General features: G+C 36.8%; 3 protein-coding genes and 1 long non-coding RNA gene across 5 annotated transcripts; 3 read left to right on the top strand and 1 right to left on the bottom strand.

Moving 5' to 3' along the window:
- The first annotated feature begins 709 nt into the window (after positions 1 to 709).
- Positions 710 to 1357, top strand: LOC117930653 (serine/threonine-protein kinase D6PKL2-like). The gene has a single exon (XM_034851284.1). The coding sequence runs from the start codon at positions 710 to 712 to the stop codon at positions 1355 to 1357; it is 648 nt and encodes a 215-aa protein (XP_034707175.1).
- Positions 1358 to 9352: 7995 nt separating this feature from the next.
- LOC117931387 (general transcription factor IIF subunit 1) lies at positions 9353 to 10683 on the top strand. Its single transcript, XM_034852362.1, has one exon. It carries the CDS (start codon positions 9583 to 9585, stop codon positions 10045 to 10047), a length of 465 nt encoding a protein of 154 aa, XP_034708253.1. The 5' UTR covers positions 9353 to 9582; the 3' UTR covers positions 10048 to 10683.
- Positions 10684 to 11469: 786 nt separating this feature from the next.
- Positions 11470 to 12427, top strand: LOC117931388. The gene is made up of 2 exons (XR_004654035.1): positions 11470 to 11535; positions 12030 to 12427. It is a non-coding gene; the product is annotated as an uncharacterized LOC117931388 (long non-coding RNA).
- A 154-nt stretch (positions 12428 to 12581) lies between these two features.
- Positions 12582 to 17197, bottom strand: LOC117931386 (VAMP-like protein YKT61). 2 transcript variants are annotated; one of them, XM_034852360.1, is made up of 6 exons: positions 16806 to 17197; positions 16634 to 16731; positions 15861 to 15965; positions 15656 to 15721; positions 14118 to 14204; positions 12582 to 13053 (listed from the first exon to the last, which is right to left on the bottom strand). In XM_034852360.1, the coding sequence occupies exons 1-6, from the start codon at positions 16996 to 16998 to the stop codon at positions 12904 to 12906; spliced, it is 699 nt and encodes a 232-aa protein (XP_034708251.1). In that variant the 5' UTR covers positions 16999 to 17197; the 3' UTR covers positions 12582 to 12903. The 2 variants fall into 2 exon arrangements, with proteins under 2 accessions (XP_034708251.1, XP_034708252.1); XM_034852361.1 differs by having other exon boundaries at positions 12582 to 13025; positions 16806 to 17195.
- Positions 17198 to 18054: the final 857 nt, after the last annotated feature.

Raw genomic sequence — 18054 nt, 5'->3', positions numbered from 1 at the left:
TTGCTACTGACCTGTTCATCAAGGCGCATCCGAATACGATGATCGCGGGGTTGTTATCACTGTTTCGCTGGTATGGACCCAGATGCCGTTGAGTTACACGTTATCTCAATTGGGAAACTAAAGGTCCTTGGTATCCCCAATTGCACTGGTAGCGAAGGCATTGATACCTCAACTGGGATGAAGGCTACATTCTCCTTTGGTAGCAGCAAGAGTAAAACGAGGGTTCCATTAAGACATACCATGTGTGGATGTCCATGCATGCTTATATTATGCTCCACACAATTCCCAGGTGTTGCTTTAAGCCTGTTTTATTCCCTGTCGCAACAGCAAGTAAAAGGGGTCATAACAGTGAATCTCCATATATTTGCTGACTTGCGGCGGGAAAAGCCAAGTGCAGATTCTAAAAATACGTCATGGGTTCACATCGACATCAGCACTGGTTATAGAGGCCATGGCCTCTCAATTGGGGTGAAGGCTCTCTAAGGCATGCAAAAGCCGGTCTACACTTGACCTGGAGTCCAACCTAGCTAGGACGCGTTTAGCAGGCAACCCTTCCTGTCATCCTCAAGGCTCTCATTCATTGAAGTTCTTGTAAAATCACCTTCCATCAAGCCAACAATTTGGAGGCTCTAGTCTTGTGAGGGAAGATTGTTTTTCTCAGTTTCCAGTACATGGTTTAATTCCTTCAAGTTCCTTCGCTCAGGGCAGCATGTATACTCCACTTATATCTTATTTGAGGGGATCGTCAGCGAATAAGGTGCGACATTTCCCTGTTGAGGATGTTCCACCAGTTCTTCTATGCCAAGATACCCATCAGATCTCCCGGACCGGAATCAGCCATCTCGTTTGTCAGACTTTGGTGGATCACGAATTTCAGCACACTCCAACCTTATACACCCATTTTGAGACCGAAATATTTTCTTGTTTGATGATGGAGTTCTACCCAGGAGGTGATTTACACACACTTAGGCAGAGGCAACCTGGGAAACATTTTTCTGAGCAAGTTGTAAAGTTCTGTGTAGCAGAGGTTCTTCTTGCTTTTAAATGCTTTCACATGCTCGGGTTTGTTTATAGTGACCTAGAACCAGAGACTGCCCTTGTAAGGGAAGATGGGCACATTATGCTTTTTGATTTTGACCTCTCTCTTCGGCACGCTGTCAGCTCGACACTGGTCAAGTCCCCTTCTTTAGGCTCCAAATCCAACACCATGGCTGGACAGCCACGCAAATCTGAGTCTGATTCTCATCGTCGGAGGCAGCGCCGGAGCACCCAATCCCTGCTAGTTATGATGATCAGTGGGCAGCGCTTCAGTGGGACGCATCCCATGCAAACAGAAATGGTCCGAAACCATGGCTAAGCAGCTACGATAATCTGAGCCAGATTCTCATCATCAGAGGCTGCGCTGGAGCGAACTTTTCATATACATTAATGGTCTGGGTCTGGTCGCTCGGAATAACGGGTGAGAACGTGGCTGGGATGGTCTTGATGCGCCCTTGTTTTAGAGGCATGATTGATGACGAAGGGTGGCTCTATATGTGTCCAACCAACAGTGGGTTCGAGGATCCTAAACTTAGACCGACCGCAGAGGATTTGGCTGAAAACACTTGGCAGCATTTGAAAACAAGCTCAGTGTTGCTGAAGCTGCCATGTCCACCAGTGAGGATAGAAGTATTCAGAAAGCTTCCAATGAGTCAAATGCTCTCAAACGCCCTGCAGACGGAATCAATGAGTTATGTGGCAGCAATGAAAGAATTTCTGAAAGTTATTCAATTGCTTCTTCTGAAAATCAGCAAACATGTGAGGTTGAAGACGATGTGAATGGTGCTTCTGAGCTATCCATCAGGAACTTACCTCTCTCGGCCATTGGTGATCCTAGTAACTTGGATGCCATGGACCTACTCCATGTAAATAAGGGTAGGGCTATGCAATTGTTTGAGATGGCAGTACCATCCGGGTCTATTTGCTTCCTGAATTCCAGTTTGTTCAAGTGTTTGTTACAAGAATCCATGGTTCCATCAATGGGAAGAAGGGCTGCAGCAGAAGCCTTTATAGAGGCAGAACTGGCATCTGATGAGCCAAATGGAGAAGGATTGCTGAAATTCGGTTTGCTTTAATAATCAGTGCAGAGGTGGGCAGCATCAGCAACGTCCTCTAATGAAGTTGTCCCTGGACCATTTGGGAAAGAGGAAGATGGTGGGTGTGTTCACTACTCATTCGGGACTTATTGACAGAAGTCAGTGGTTGGGTAACTTAACACCAGATAAATCAGATGGAGGGGAATGCTTAGTTCAATCCGCTGATACGAGTGAAACACTAGGAGGCCAATGTGGAGTTTTATCTTCTTCCTATGATGAGAGCAAGAGCGTGCAAAGGTACTCAAGTGGTTCTAGAGATCCAAAGGATGATGACTTGTGCAATTCCTACCAGGCGGTTGATGGTCAACATCTCATTCTTCATCCTTTAAATATGAAGTGTTTATCAGCAGCCCAAGCATGCACAGGTCAACTGGGCCCCATTCCTATCAGGTCGTGCATGGACACATTTAGTATGGGCTACTTTTGAGACACGTGTCCTCCTCCCTATGTTTCATCATTGTTTGGTTTTTATAAATAATCTTTCACACTCCTATTTCTCAAATCTTTTTCAAATTCTTTCAAATAGTTTTCCAAATTCCACTTTTATCAAATAATTCCTCTAATCCAGGTTTTTAAATGATCTCAACTCCAAAATTTTCATCCTTAGAGCTTTAGGTATCCAAATTCCATCTTCAATCAAATTTGGCCGCCATTTTCTTTCGGGCAAGCCATTTTCAAATTTTCCTAGATTTTTTAAAATGTTTTAAAATAAGTATGAATTAAATTCCGTAATTCCGAATAATGGAATTTATGGAATTAATTCATACAAAATAAACGGGTTTTGGTGGGGGCCCTACATATGTGATTTCATGATTGATTTATTGATTAGTGGATTGGTTTTCCAGGCATGATTGAGTTACTTTATTCCTTGATATGCACTTAATTGTATCTGTTCATTGTTAACTAACCATGTTTCATGATAGCGCATTCGTGATTGCCGCCCAGGTACACATCTATTCATATTTTGCTCATTCTTTATACTTGCTTTGCTTCTCATATTGTGCATAATCGATTTGAGTATTCATCGATTTTCTTGTTGACTGCCACATCAGCTTCACTTTATTAGTAGAGACCCGACTTTAGGGACTTAGAGGGGTGCTACGGTCTTTACCGTACCTTCCCGATAAGTAACCTGACCCCCGAACCCGATCCGATTTTTCGCAGACCGCCTTTTCCAAAATAAGGAGTCACACTTAGGGTTTTTCTTTCTTATTTTGTTTACCCTTTAAAAATAAAACAAAAATAAGTGGCGACTCCAAGTCATTTTCAAATAATCAATAAAAATCAATTTTTCAAAATAAAAATCGAGCTCGCCATCGAGTGGGAAACGCATTGAGCCGAAATGCGGGGTCCACAGTTCCTCTTTTAAGATTACAAGGCTGATTGAATGAAAGAGTGTCGCGAAGGGAGAAAAGGACTTCTATCAATATGGAGCTTGGCTGAGTCATTCGATCATTCCAACTTAACAGAAAGTCAAGTGTTTAGGAAGCAAGCAAGTGTTCAGAGTCCTGATTTGTTGTTTTTAATTTTCTTGCAACAATTCTTGGTGAAGAAATTACGTTATGTTTGGTTCCCAGAAAATTTGAGGGAAAATGTAAGGGAAAGAAAATACAAAGAAAAAGTAGAAAAAAAGAAAAAATAAAGGAAAATAAAAAAATAGATTAAAAGTCGATAAATTATTTTTTTTGTTGCTTCAAACTCATTTTATTTATTTTAACTCATCAATATAAAGATTAAATAATTTAAAAATACATAAGTTTTTAATTAGTTTTAATTATATTTTATTTTCTTTTATATTTTTTATAGGACAACTAAACATGAAAAAAATCATTTTCTTTACATTTTTTTTCTTTCCTTAGTATTTACCGGGAACCAAATTAGAGAAAAACAAAAGAAAATACATAAATTTAACGTGGTTCGATGGATTGCCTACGTCCACGGAACAGAAATGAAGATTTTCACTATATATTAATTAGGGTTACATAAAATGGTATTTATACTAATCCTTAGATATTGAAATTCCAAAAATACCCTTGTATGCTTTCCTCGTTCCGTTTTGCTCTATTCCGGTATTTGTCAATTTTTTTTCATATATGTCTTTCACTCACTAATATGAGCCACATACTACAATAGTTGTTTTGCTAGACAGTAGCTAGAAGAGAATGGTCACAGCTACTGATTCTTAGCCTGTGATGAGATTCTCTCAAGATTTGGGTAGGAGATCATTAATGATTAATGAGGATACCCTCTTCTGCTTCCCCTTTCTTTATTCTCCCTTTCTTCTTATTTTACAGATGGTACTACCAAACATTTCTGATATTTCCTTTGCATTGGAAGCCCCAATACACCCTGTCCTTTGACCGACTTTACCACTTTTCTCTTTCTATATCTTTTCCCCTTTTCTAGATTTGGAGGACACAAGTCTTACGGTGTAATCTAGTTAATACCGTCCACTTGCACTAACTTATACCGAGGACTAAGAAAAAACAGCATACTGCATGCTGTTTGTTCATCTTGCTGCATCCTTTTGTCACTCAAAACTTTTTGAGGAAAATCAGAAGCATGAGTAATCCCATTCAAAAGTTTGGAAACTTGCTCTCGATGACTTGGTAACCAGTTTAACTACTGGACTCTAAATATACAACCTAAATCAATATATTATAATATAATTTGCTAAATATTATTGAAAGATTTATGCACCAGATACCACTGTTGAACCATAGTAGCCTATAAAATTCTCCCAACTGTTGTGTTCACCATATATATGTATATATTTAAACGTGTTTTCTAATGCTCTGCAACATTTAAATAGAGAATCTATTAATTCTTTCTTGTGATTTCTCTTCTTCATGACGCTTTCTATCTGTTTCTGACATGTTCTCTCATTTAATTTCTTTTTCAATTCAGTCTTCAAATTGTTAAGTGGTGAAATGTTCCCTGTGGCCGATTCCTTGAATGAGGAACAACTAACAAAAAAAGGTTCTGTCTTTGCAATATTTCTTTCTGTATCATATTACGTAACTGTTTCCTTTTCTACCTTCTCACTGGCAACAGGATTCAATTAAACAAGCAACATTTGAGAAGAAAGAGAATTCACTAGCAGTTTGGTCAAAGCTAGATTCAGCTAGTACAATCAATCACATGATCACTTACTATTCCATTGGGTTTTCCTTCATAAGGCGAATATCTTGAAGCACTAATGACAGGTTGGCATCTGACTCTGATCAGAACGATGTTTGGCATCAGAGAAACTTGTAGACAGGGCCCATCAATGGTGATTAACTAGTCAAGGCACAGCCGTGTGTGCCTCGACTGAACAATTATTAGCTACTCAGGACAAATTGGTCCAGTGATTCAAAGGCTTGACCTGATTAGAAACTACAAAACCCTGTCCAATAAAATAAGAAACCAGTGGATCTGCCTTTGATGAAAGATTACAACCACATAAATTCTTTTGCCTCGTCAAATCATTGCCTTCATTTGTGTCTTAACATGGACATCAATCATTGCACATGCCTCCATTATTCCTCTCATCATTTACTAATCACACTGTCACAAAAATGGAATTGTGTGTGAGAGAGAAAGAAATGGAGAGCGAAAGCAATTACTGAGTTCGTTAATATGCATGATGTTAGCCATGTGTTGAAAGGAGAGCTAGAAGGCAACATCTCCCTCTCTCTCTTCCCCAGTGCAGAGTATATTGCGTTAAACTATGATGTTAAGCATGTGTTTTGAGGAATAAAGTAGGCAATGGTCGTCTCTTTCTTTGACTATTATGCAATTCGAAGTACTAAATAGAATCAGATTCGCCATTTGCCTTTTTACATTCATTATCTCCTCTTAACATAGCTTTGCTTCTCTCTCTATATATTGTATACATAGAGTTCGGTTTAGTCACTAAAAATACTTCAAACTCAGCATTTTTTTCGGTTTCTGTTCTTGACTCACTCCTCGATGCTGCAGATGGGTTTCCAAGAGCTTGCAGAGGGACGCTTGAGAAGTCGCTATGAGAGGCTAACCACTGATGGTGTGAAGGCGGCAAGGCCTAGAAGGAGTTGGGTGAAGAAAATGAATGGAAGGCTAAAGGGCCTTCGGCTATCAAGGTCAAGAAAATTAATATTGAAGGGATTTTCTGTAGTTTTATTTCCAAGAAGGGTTGTGCGGATCTACACTGATATTGTGAATCGAATGATGGTGGATGGTATGTGCCCCACGATCATCTTCTCTTCTCAGTGGGGACTTCCAGTTCTTTCTCATTCCTCTGTTAAATGTAGAAAGAGTGACATCTCTCTTTATAGAAAATAAAGTTGTTTTTAGCGAAATCATTTGTTTAGAATGGAAAGATAAATAAACTTATTCGGTTTCCTTCACTGGCTTTACTCTTTCCCCTGAAACCACCCTGTATTTTTTGAACATAATATGAGGAACATATTCTTCCAACCATGGAAGCTGTAATTCAGTCGTCAGAACAATCAACACTTTGAAGGGTGTAGGGAACTAGAGGACCACATGTATGGTTCCCCATTCAATTAAAAAAACAAAAGGCACCCTCAACTGAAATGCCAGTATCTCTCATTTATGATGTGGGCTATGGCTAATGAAGTATCATGAAGGCCTAATTATTAACATACTTGTCTCCTTGAAATTTGATAATTTGGGCAAGCTCACAGAGTTTCCTTCTTGGAAACTTTAGTGTAGCTCTTTGCACAATCGTGGGAGAATGCTGGGTCAGTCATGTTAGGCTGTCCGATCCCGATTGACACGTGATTACTCGTTGGCAGCTATCTATTTTGACCGTAAATGTTTGCTTTAACCAAAGAGAGAAAGGAGATCAAAAAATAAGCTCCCTTAAAAATACAGTAGCAGGAATACGAGCTTCCAGTCAAACACAGCTCTGTATTTGATATGATTCGTGCATAGGGAATCCCATTAGTCTTTTGAGTTACTTATCTATGATTCTATATGTATATCACGAAACAACAAACTTGAAGAGCAAGATGGCCTTTTCCCCGTCAATTAACGTGTGGCTGCCACTCACCAATAAAACTTCACTTGAGTAGAAGATACGTTCCCGGGGTTGTGGTTTGCTGAGGCTCTGCCAGGGGAAGAGTCATTGTTCTTTTTCACATTAAGACATAAAGATCCCTCATTATCCATCTGACTGGTTGCTGCAAAAGACATGGGAAGAAGAAGTTTAAAATTTTGAATATTATATCAAGATATAAAACAATTAAACTAACATACAAAATAAAAAACTCAAATATAAAATAATAAGAAATGAATTACACACTTAATAAAGTAATAAAATAATAAAATAATTGGTGGTACACATACCAAGTATGTGCCCTTGCAAGAAATTTGCTTTGAAGATTGCGTGTTGATTTAGGCATACATTAAAGTGATGCGACAGATGAAATTTGCTTTGAAGTTTGTCTGTGTTGATTTAGGCATACATTCAAGTGATGAGACCAGTTTTCTGCATAGCTCTGCCTCATCAAAACAATATGATCGATTTTAGTGGTAGTCTCGACAGATGAAGGTGGAACCATTCTTAACCGCAAAGGTCCAAATCAAATTCACGTGGGGTTTTAAACGCTTAGGATGTGTGGAGGGGTGTGCTTGGAAGTGGAACCATGGGTGCACAACGCGTGTCGGATACAATGATACGTAGACGAAGTAACTTGAAATAAAATTAAGGGAAAATTACCCTTTAGGCTAGTACGGAAAAAAATATTATCCAGAAGGATGAGTAAATTTGATAATTTTTTTTAACATTACGGTGAAATTATGATAATTCTTCAAAAGACGTTATTTTATTTAAATGTTAAGACTACCTTTAATAAGTGAAAAGCTATAGCAAAAAAAAAAAAATCTTCTTTAATCCAACTATAACTTGTCGGTATTGAAGAAGAAAAAAGGAAAAAAGGAAAAAACTTCAATACTTCAGGTCATGATCTAAAATCACCTCCACAAATTTTTTTTTTTTTTTTTTTAATGTGAATCTAACAAGAAATCCATTAAAAAAAAACAAAAATAAGCCAATTTATGCAAATAAATAAATAAATAATTTAAAAATCGGATTGAATGAATGAAATGTTAATAAATTTAATAAATGTAGATCTAAAATATTAGATTTAAAATATTGAATGAGGTTTTGAGAAAGAAATTACAATTTTTTTTTTTTGTAAAATGTTATTTATTTATTTTAAAATTTTTTTTGTATTATTTTGGTCATATTGAAGATGTGTTTTTATTTTTAATTTATTTTTCGGGTGGGTTGTTTGATATGATTATTATTGATTTCTATTAAAAAGGTTTGCACTTTAATTTTGTTGATGAGACTTGTTTGACATGACAAAATAAAAAAAAATCAGTTGTTTCATGCTTGTTTGGGATAATTTTGTTTGTATATTTATAAACATATTTTGATTTTCGTTGAAAACTGAAATCCCTTTGTATGAGACTTTGTCTTTTATTATGAAATTTGTATAAATATTATTTTAGTATGATGTGTTGAATGTCTAGTAGTTGAAAGGTTGTGTAAAAGAACCATTACTTTAGTTATAAAGTACAAGTACAATACAAATGTAATATAGTTACAATGAAAAAACATTAATATTACAATATACTAAAATGATAAAATATTGAATTCGTTTTTTTACTGAACTAGTTTTTTTAGGTTATTGTAATTTCAATACATGAAGTTGTTGATGGTAATTCAATGATGTATAAAAAAAATTATAAAATTAAATTTTTTATATAAAAATATGCTATAATTATAATACAAATATAATAATATTACAATACATTAAGATAAAGTAAAATTTTCAAAATTTCAAATTTCTTATGAAATTGGATAATTGTAGGTTTTTTGGTATATCCATAACATATCTAATATACAATAAATATTATTCTTTATTACATAAAATATATCTTAATTAATTATAATTTTTATTTGTTTATTTTGTATTTGTTGTAAAAAAAAATTTTGATTGTAATATTGTGAAATAGGTTGATTTGAGTGTCGGAGAAAAAAGACTACTTTTCAATTGGTAAACGGACTTGAAAAATTCATGGTAAATTAGTCTAATAAAAATTTGATAAATGGACTTGGAAAATTTGGGTAAATTGGTCTAATGAAAATACGAGTTCATAAGAATTATCAAATCTATCCGCTTCCCCAGCCTTCTTCCTAAATTTAATAATATAAAGAACAATAATAGCCAAGAGCGTACTGAAAAGTAACCCGTCTGGTCCGACAACTCTGGCCGAAGGCCCGACTGTTGCTGCATCTGTCGATCAGAGTTGAATTCAATGCCAAATCTCAGTTTTGCATGGTAAATCCAAAATCCAAACTCCCAAACCCAAAACCTAAATCAAATCCTTCGTCTCCCTATCCTCCTCCTTTCGTGTATCTGTGAATAAATTTTGTTTCCAATTAATAGATATGTCCAAGTCTGGTAAGGAGAGATCCAACTTTCGCGGTGGGGGCGGCGGCGGTGGTGGTGGCAGTGGCGATGGCGACGATGGCGATGAGGATGATGAGGGTGTTAGGAGCAGGGATGATGGGAAGAATCGGAGAGGATATGGGTGCGGAAGGAATCTCGGAAAGGCGAAGCAGGTGGTTTTATTTCCATTCAGAAAAGCCAAGAAACAGCTGGTTTATTCTGGGAGAAAAAGGTCCAGATCGAGTTCTTCTTCTGCAAGTTTTTCAGGTAAGAGGGAGGGTTTTGTGGGTTGTTTCCTTTGTTTCAAGCAGCCACAGACTATGGAATCACCTGCTAATTCTCAGACAAGCGACCCCAACAACCCAGCATTTACTTATGAGCATTTGAAAGTTCTGATTGAGAAGAACGATTTCTATTCCAAGGAATGCAATCCCCATATAGATATTCCCTCATTTGCAGACTGATACATCCATTCCCCCTCTCTCTCTGTTTCTGTTGTTGTGTTGTTGCTGCTGCTGCTATTGCCATCCTTATCCTTGAGACGATTCTTGATTGCTTGAAGGACTTTTCAAATCATGGGGTTTCTGAACATAAAGCTTTGATTTTTCTCTGAGTGCAAGGGATATGAATGCAATGTTTTTGGGCACTCTGGCATTAATAATTGTTCAATGTGAGAGGCTAGTTCCCAGAGACTACACTTTTGAGGGATTCCTTTCGAGAAAGAAAAATATTGCCTAAAGCCAATTAAAGTATTAGCATACTTAAAGCCATTGTCCCCTCAGTTTTATCCAATGTACTTTTTCTGGAGCATGGATTCTAATTGAAGTTAAAAATACCAAGAACAGTTGGGGAAAGATAGATTTCATTCTTGCATTGGATGGGAGATCATGTGCAAATACACACATTAATTTCATTGGCAAGTTTTGACAAAGACAATTAAGAGTTCCTTGATTCCCTGCAGCAGTGGATCTGGTGTTGAAAATTGTTCAATTTATGGAGTTTTTCCCCTCCCATGTTCTTTATATTACCAAATTCATTCTGTGAAGATTGTAAAGTTAAATTTTTTGGATCCCGAAACGAATTCAAGATTTTGTTCATTTCTCGTTGCCTCTTTTTCTTGCTATTCTTAACAAGTCAGTACATCTCAAACACTCGTGACAGCAATCCGTGAAGGATTTTCAATCTCTAAATGAAGGTGTTGGAGTAAATAATTTTTGTTATAGAAATATGTCTTCACATCCTCTTCCTCTGGGTGAGTGGGTCTCTTGACTGGGGTAATAAGGTTCCTTTTACCTTTAACATATCCAGGATGGTCTTCAGCTGACGGTGGGTTTTGGAGAAGCTGGCCCCATGGTGACTGACTACTTAAATTGAGGTGATAATAATAGAAAGCCGTTCTTCCTTTGTCGTGATTACCAGGGATAAAGGGACAGATAGCAATGAGGGCCTGGAGGGCTTGATTGGAATTCTCGGTGCCTATGATGCAAAAATCTCTATTAAGAGGTTTTGCTTTTAATTTAGAGTGTCAAAGTATTTTTAGTAGAAATGTTTTTTTTAGTAGAAGTATTTTTAGGAGAAATACGTATCAAGGTGTTTCTTCAAAAAATACTGTTAAGTGTTTTTTCAGATTTTTAAAATTTTGTCAAAGATCTAAGTTTTTGTCAAAAACACTTAAAAACGATGCCTAAAATTGCTGCCTGGAATTATTGCCAAACAGACTCTTTAGTTTAATATTTTCCATTGCATCACCATCCTCCAGTGGCATTTTCTGAGTTAAACAAAAATGTTTTGTGTCATCATTTTCAATTCGTTTGTACAGTCGCAAAGGTCTTCTTTGCTTCATATGTGACTTTTAACTCTATGTCCTATTTTTGCTTGATTTGTTCAGAAGTGTCACCTATATAACCTTCTGGAGTTAAAAAGAGTTTCGATCTTCGAATCAGGCAGATGTGGTATGGTCATCTTTCCTTCCCAGATTTATCTGTTAAGGATCTCTGTTCCTTTGAGTAAAGTGTAACAATCATAGGCGACAGGCTAGCTTTGATACGCTGCTCTTTTAACTCTTCAAGTGACTTCAAACTGTTAATATAGATTGTGGTGGTTTCGACTCTTTCCTTGGAATAGTTTAGACGTACTAGTCACTAGCTTCTTTGAACACATAGAACTCAGCTGTGGAACTTATTCTTAATTTATGTTCCCTTGTTTCTTAAACCATGTGGAATTGAGTTCAGGAAAAATGGGGATTTATTCTTTGCTCTTACTGTAACAATCGCGTTCACATGTTTGCAATTGCCAGAAGACCTAGTTAGTATATGCTTCGTATGAGGTGGGTGATCTTTAAACACTGACAACTGATGAGAAGAAATGGCTGCTGGATCTTGAATTATACTTTACCGCATAACTCTGGATCTATGATTAAATGATTATATCCTTTTACCTGCACAAGGGACATCGAAGCAGTCAAAATCATATGAGGTGAAGCTGGGATCAAACTCTTTGGCATGTGGCAAAGCACAAGAAAAGAAACATTCCATCCAAACAGAATGTGGGCAGAACTTACGAACTCCAAATCATGCATATGGAGGAAGCTTTTATTCAGATACTGATCACTTGTTGCTGCATTGTCAATAACTGAAGGGATTGTGATCTTTGTGTTGTGTGTGCTTCCAAGAATGACGGGGAAGATGCAGATCTATGATTTTTTTTCTTTTGTTTCCATCGCAACAGCTACTAAGATGTTGAGATGAAAACATAACCACACCATTTTCAACCAGGAGAGTTCATTGAATTGGCTAGTCTCAAGTTCCTCACCCTAATCAAATAGGTGCAGCCACTTGATAAATATTTGAACAGGTCTCAAAATGATTTTCAAAGACATGAAGTTTGCCAACCCAATGAAAGGGGTGGAACCGCCAGAAATTTTGACATCTCTGCTGCTTCTCGACCAAGCATCTAATGCTGATGTATGAAGCTGGAGATCTTAAAGAGGCTAAGAAAAGGAACAAATCAGTTGCTTGTTTAAACGTACAAACTGAACATACTACTAAACTGTCAGCATTCATGCACTATGTCAAACAAAAAACTTGGAAAAGAATTGCACAAGCAAAAAACAGAGGCAAGAGAAGCAGACCCAGAAACAAGAGGGAAGCAGCTACATAGATATATTAGCTAGGAGCCTAGGATCATACACTCCTTCATGAAAGTGAGATATTTGACAAACGGTATGTATGTGATCAGAGACACGATTCCATTTCACATGATGTGTAGACATTACAACCACCATAAATATCACCTGTTATCATTACATCATGAAGGCAAAGTCAATAGCTTTTGCCAAGAAAATTTCCTCCATGAACTGCCAAACCTTTGCTCTCATCCTCCTCCTGGAGACCTATAATATGGTGCAGCACTGGTTGGTTTTCCTTGCCTGCCTGTAGAACATCTGCTTCCAGCGCCACTATCAGGTCAGTCTGACAGCAGAGAAGTTCAAATTCTATACCTATGTCAACAGATAAGTACTTCTGTGCTAGTGTGTGCCTGGGCATCACAAGAACAGTAGAAAAGGATTCACAATGTATGCTATATTCTTCCAAGAGTACCAAGGCACACACTCAGTTACCAGAGAACAATTCAGTTAGTCAGGTTAACGTGGCACAGAGGCCCAGGGTGCACCTAGTTAGTATGACCTCTTCCCTCCCCTAGCTCCACCCCCAACACACACTTGCCATATTAGCAATCAACTTTTGCCATTTGGACAGTAAAACATTCCAAACAAAGAGTCATGATATTTCATAAGTTTATACAAACTCACTTGACATCATTTTTTTACCCTGCATTTCAAAGTAAACTGGACACATTATCCATCAATATCAAAACTCTCATTGTCTTATTCACTTCTTTACAAACAATTGATAATTTTATTTTGTATGTAAATCATTTTTGTGTGTGGGAGATCTAAGAGGATAAGACATCAAGTTCCCCAAAACTAAAAAATGGGCTCCTATATTAGTATCTACATGGCCATAGATAGTACAAACAAGGTCTTAATCTCAATACTGACAAGGGTAGCAAAGGCTCAGAAACAAGTAGTCTTGATATCGATTCTGGTCTTAAGAAAATGATGGATATTAATACTAATCATAGAAAATTTAAATGAAATTTTGCAAACACAATGATGCATCATCTAAAATATGAACAGAATAAATGAAAAGCATACATGATAAGTATGTAATGTCTTGAGTGAAAAATACGTAGCCATGAGTTTGTATACATGAACAACAACAAATAAAATTCCATATGATATAACAGTGCAATGTCTTAAGTAGAGTCTATGAAGCTACTTTAAAAAAATTAATTGATTTTTACATGACTTTCTCCAATAAAAAATAATTTCAAATTTATTGCTATTTGTTTATGTTATTTCATACATTTTAAGTTATGGGAAAATGGAAATCTACTGATGCATGTCTAGATTTCTAAGTGTTTCATGCCCAAATGTAGACTTGCAGATGCATGGTAAGTAAGCTTTACATGCCTGGGAGGCCATGCTCAGATCAGAACTCTTTTCCACCAAACTGTCTAATTTCTCCCCTCGGGCCAGAACACTATCAATGGTCATGTGCTGTATCAGTAAGATAAGAAAACAGAAAAAGTCAGCAGAACATTTCAATTCTGCAACTGATATTCCTGATCAAAACAAGTACTTTTTAAACATTGATCCCTTCTAAATTTATATGCAAGCAAATGAAGGAGGTGTTCAATCTCATCAGGAACTTGCACCCACATTGTAATACATTTTGTCAGTTGAACTACCAAGCATCTTCCACATTTGGAAGATGATCCAAAATGAAGGCAAACCTTTTAGATTTTTCCTCCCATCATTTTTATCTACATAGATTTGCAGAATTTACATGAATTATCGGTCTACTGCACAGCTAAGCAATATGCCCCACAAAATATGGCCAGAAAAATCAAGGGTGGGAAACAATCATGAATGACACAAAGGATATTTTAAAACTGTTATTAACAGGTCCAGCCGTATTTGATTGGTTGGTGCTGCTAAATTGTCTAAAAGGGGAAAATTGAATTTACACGGTTTCAAAGATGGAGAGTTCATTGCTAGAAGTAAATATGTGACGTTGCATACAAATTGAACCAAGAAACTCTATATGGCAGATGAAAAAGCAAATCCATGTGGAAGAAGCAAAAACAAATCTATATGTTTCCTTCCCAGTTCTATTCCCATGTTTTATGGTTATCAAACCAGGAAAGGACACAGGTGAGTTAGGGAGATGTTCACTGGTTCAACTGCTAGGTTCACTTGATATATGCATAAACATATGTTTATCATATATGTAACATAAAGGAATTTAAAGTACTGGAAACTGACATGGTTGCTGGGAACTAATACAGATGAAAGTGTCCTACACAGGACGCCCTAACTTACGGTGCTGTTCAATCTCCCATGAATATAAATGTACTAATTTTTTAATCAATTAGTACATTCCTTTTTTTGTATTTGTTTGTATATTTTCTATGTCTAGTTTGTCATCTCTTACATTAATGTTAGGCACTGGTAATGCATTTATATGAATCCACTAAAATAGGGAGTCACTGACAGATATAGCAACAACCAGAGTTGAAAACAAATTCCCGGGCATAATTAACTTAAAAATCAGAATTAGCTTCTTCTGATTTATGAATCTTTACCCGCAGCCAGATTAATCAAATGGGCATTTTAAATTTAAGCTATATGAAGTGTTGTTTTTAGTCCAATCAGAAGTGTTACAAAAATTAGCATGCAGTATCCAACATAAATTCAGCAAGTATAGATTCATTTTAATGGTAGTCATACAGACCCAGTCACATAACTTCTTTATTGCCCACAAAGACAATTTTTTTTTTCTTTCTAAGTACTGAACAGGCCAAGGAATATATGAATTGGAAGAAGGATAAAAACTTATCTTGGAGAAAATCAAAGTAGGGGGCAAAAGCACAAGGGAATAGTAGAAGAGTAATGGGGAGGCGGCAGAATGCATTACAAGTAAAATCTTGCACAATTTCAGCACTCACAAGGATAATTTTGGTCTCATCCAAATCCCTCTGAATTTTCAGCAACTTATCAGCCTCTGCAGGGTCCTGAAGAAGAAATTTGTGCAAACAGATCATATTTAGCCAAGAAATTGAAGCTTAAAATCTTATCGACACCCAGTAGAATATTTTAAAGAAAGCAACAGAAGAAACTGAATAAAAATTTCTTAACAAGACAGAAAAGTACCTGAAATTTGGTTAGAGCTTCATTTAGATAAGGCCATGGTTGAGTGACATCTGCCTGAGCATTCCTCCAAGAATCCCCAAAATTCTTCTGATACTCTTCTAATACCTGCCAAAAAATGTTGCTTTGTTTCTGTTAGACTAAGTTTAGTCATCAATCTATACTAACAATTTCTAGATTTCAGCAAATTCCTAGAAAAGAAAGTGGTCCTTTTCTCAACGAAAAAATGTCAACATCCTTTATTTAAGCCCTCCAAAAAAAGACTATTCAGATACTTTTTAGTATGTTTCTGTTGCTGATTTTAAAGTTATTCTTCAAGTGGTAAAAAATTCAAAATTTGCAGTACTCTGAGTTGGTGCTTTTAAAGTTTCACATGGAAGGATCAACTTTTTGTTTGTTTTATTATCAATTTGCCATATGAAGGAATCTAAAAATGCAGACCTAGCCTAATCAAACCAAGCAGCATGATTCAAAACTTGATTTTTCCCACCCAGGGTTGCCAATATTATGCTAAGTGAAGTGAATTTGATCTGGGTTAATCTCCAATTATTAGAGGTCATCGGCTGAATTATGGTGTAAAAGGGCTGGGTTTGGGATGACTGACAATCTAATGCAACCCATTTTATACCATTAGAAGACAATTTTGTAGAACCAAAGGACTCGGTACATAATAGCCAGAAACTGATAAAGATGCTGCAATGTTTTGGAGTTTGAAGTACACCGAGCAAACAGTAAACAGAGTGCAGAGAGAATTTGGAGGTTTTAACATATGATACCTTGTTGAGAAGAGAAAAGGCACTTCGCACAGGGTAGTTGTCATCCATAAAGCCCAAAGCGCAGAGGCCATTTCTGTTGTAAGAATGAACCTTGTATTCTAAAACAAACAAAATAAGAATTATGTCAAAAAAGAAAGAGAAGCATGGAAAGCTAAAAAAATGAAGGTGCGACCTTGATGCTGGACAGATTGGCGCTGGGCAGGTGGGGTTCGTTTGGCCACTGTTCGTCCCACGAACACAATGAATTCCTTGGCACCACTCCTCTGGAAATAGCCGAATTGGCTCACATCGCATGCGTTGGCCAGGATCACAGGATCAATGGAATCGCCTTGCCATTTCATTACCAGAAGAGCCGTTATCTTCATCCCTCTCCCCCCTTCAGTTTCACTTTATTTATGATTTGTCTACGCGCCTTCCCCTTCCCCTTCCCCTTCCCCTATGCCTTCCATTTTACTTTAATAATCCTACAAAAGTAGAGAATAAAACTAATGCTGGAGCAGCAGGACCAGAATTAGAATTGATTCCCAGGCATGAGCCATTGGGCCATCAACATGGGAGGACTACATCTATTGAGAGACAAGACAGTTGGTAAGCAGAAGAATTAGATAAAAAAAAAAAAAAAAAAAGGAAGACGGAATCTAGGACAGGACAAGTGGAGTGGGCGAGGGCCGCGAGATTGGCACAGCGGGGCCTAATTCTAATCCGCTTTCCCAATTCCAGAAACCAATCCAAATCACAAAGACATGTTATATGTATGTATATCATATTCATTTGCTTAACAAATCATGTCATGTGGACTAGTCTGCTGCCATAATTTCCTTGCTTTCTGCATACCGAGAACAAGACATCATCCCATTTGCAGCATATGTCAGAATCTCAATTAATAATATCACAAATTTTTTTATAGCATTTATATAATAAAGACACGAGGAAGGCATATGAATTAGAATAATCAATTAATCCAACAACTGAAGTGAAAACTTAGAATTTGAGGGCGTCAGTTACTCTTCAACCAAAGTTGCATATCATGAGGCTTAAACTAATCAATCCCCATATTTTTGGGCTAGGCCTATATGGTTTCTGCCCATCAAAGTTTCTTAAGCCCACAATTTGGGCAATTAAACAAATACTCTCAAGTGTGAAGAAACTAGAACCTAGGATATCTCATGGAAAAAGATGAGGAAAAAAGCAATTGCCTATTTTAGGTATTATATTAGTACAATCTCACACCATCATGTGTGAAATGAAACAAGTGTCTATGTTCTATAAAAGAAGTAGGAGTTGATACTTGAACAAAAATTGTTGGGAACAAAATCTTTTTACTAAAGAAGTTAGTGAACATACATGATGAAGCTAAAAATGTAGAAATTCCAATGGCAGATCACTTGAATGTTTCTTAAAGAATGTGATAAATCAATTAG

The sequence above is a fragment of the Vitis riparia genome, chromosome 14 (genome assembly GCF_004353265.1).
Source record: "Vitis riparia cultivar Riparia Gloire de Montpellier isolate 1030 chromosome 14, EGFV_Vit.rip_1.0, whole genome shotgun sequence".
Lineage (NCBI taxonomy): Eukaryota > Viridiplantae > Streptophyta > Magnoliopsida > Vitales > Vitaceae > Vitis > Vitis riparia.
This window is presented reverse-complemented; position numbering and strand designations above follow the sequence as displayed.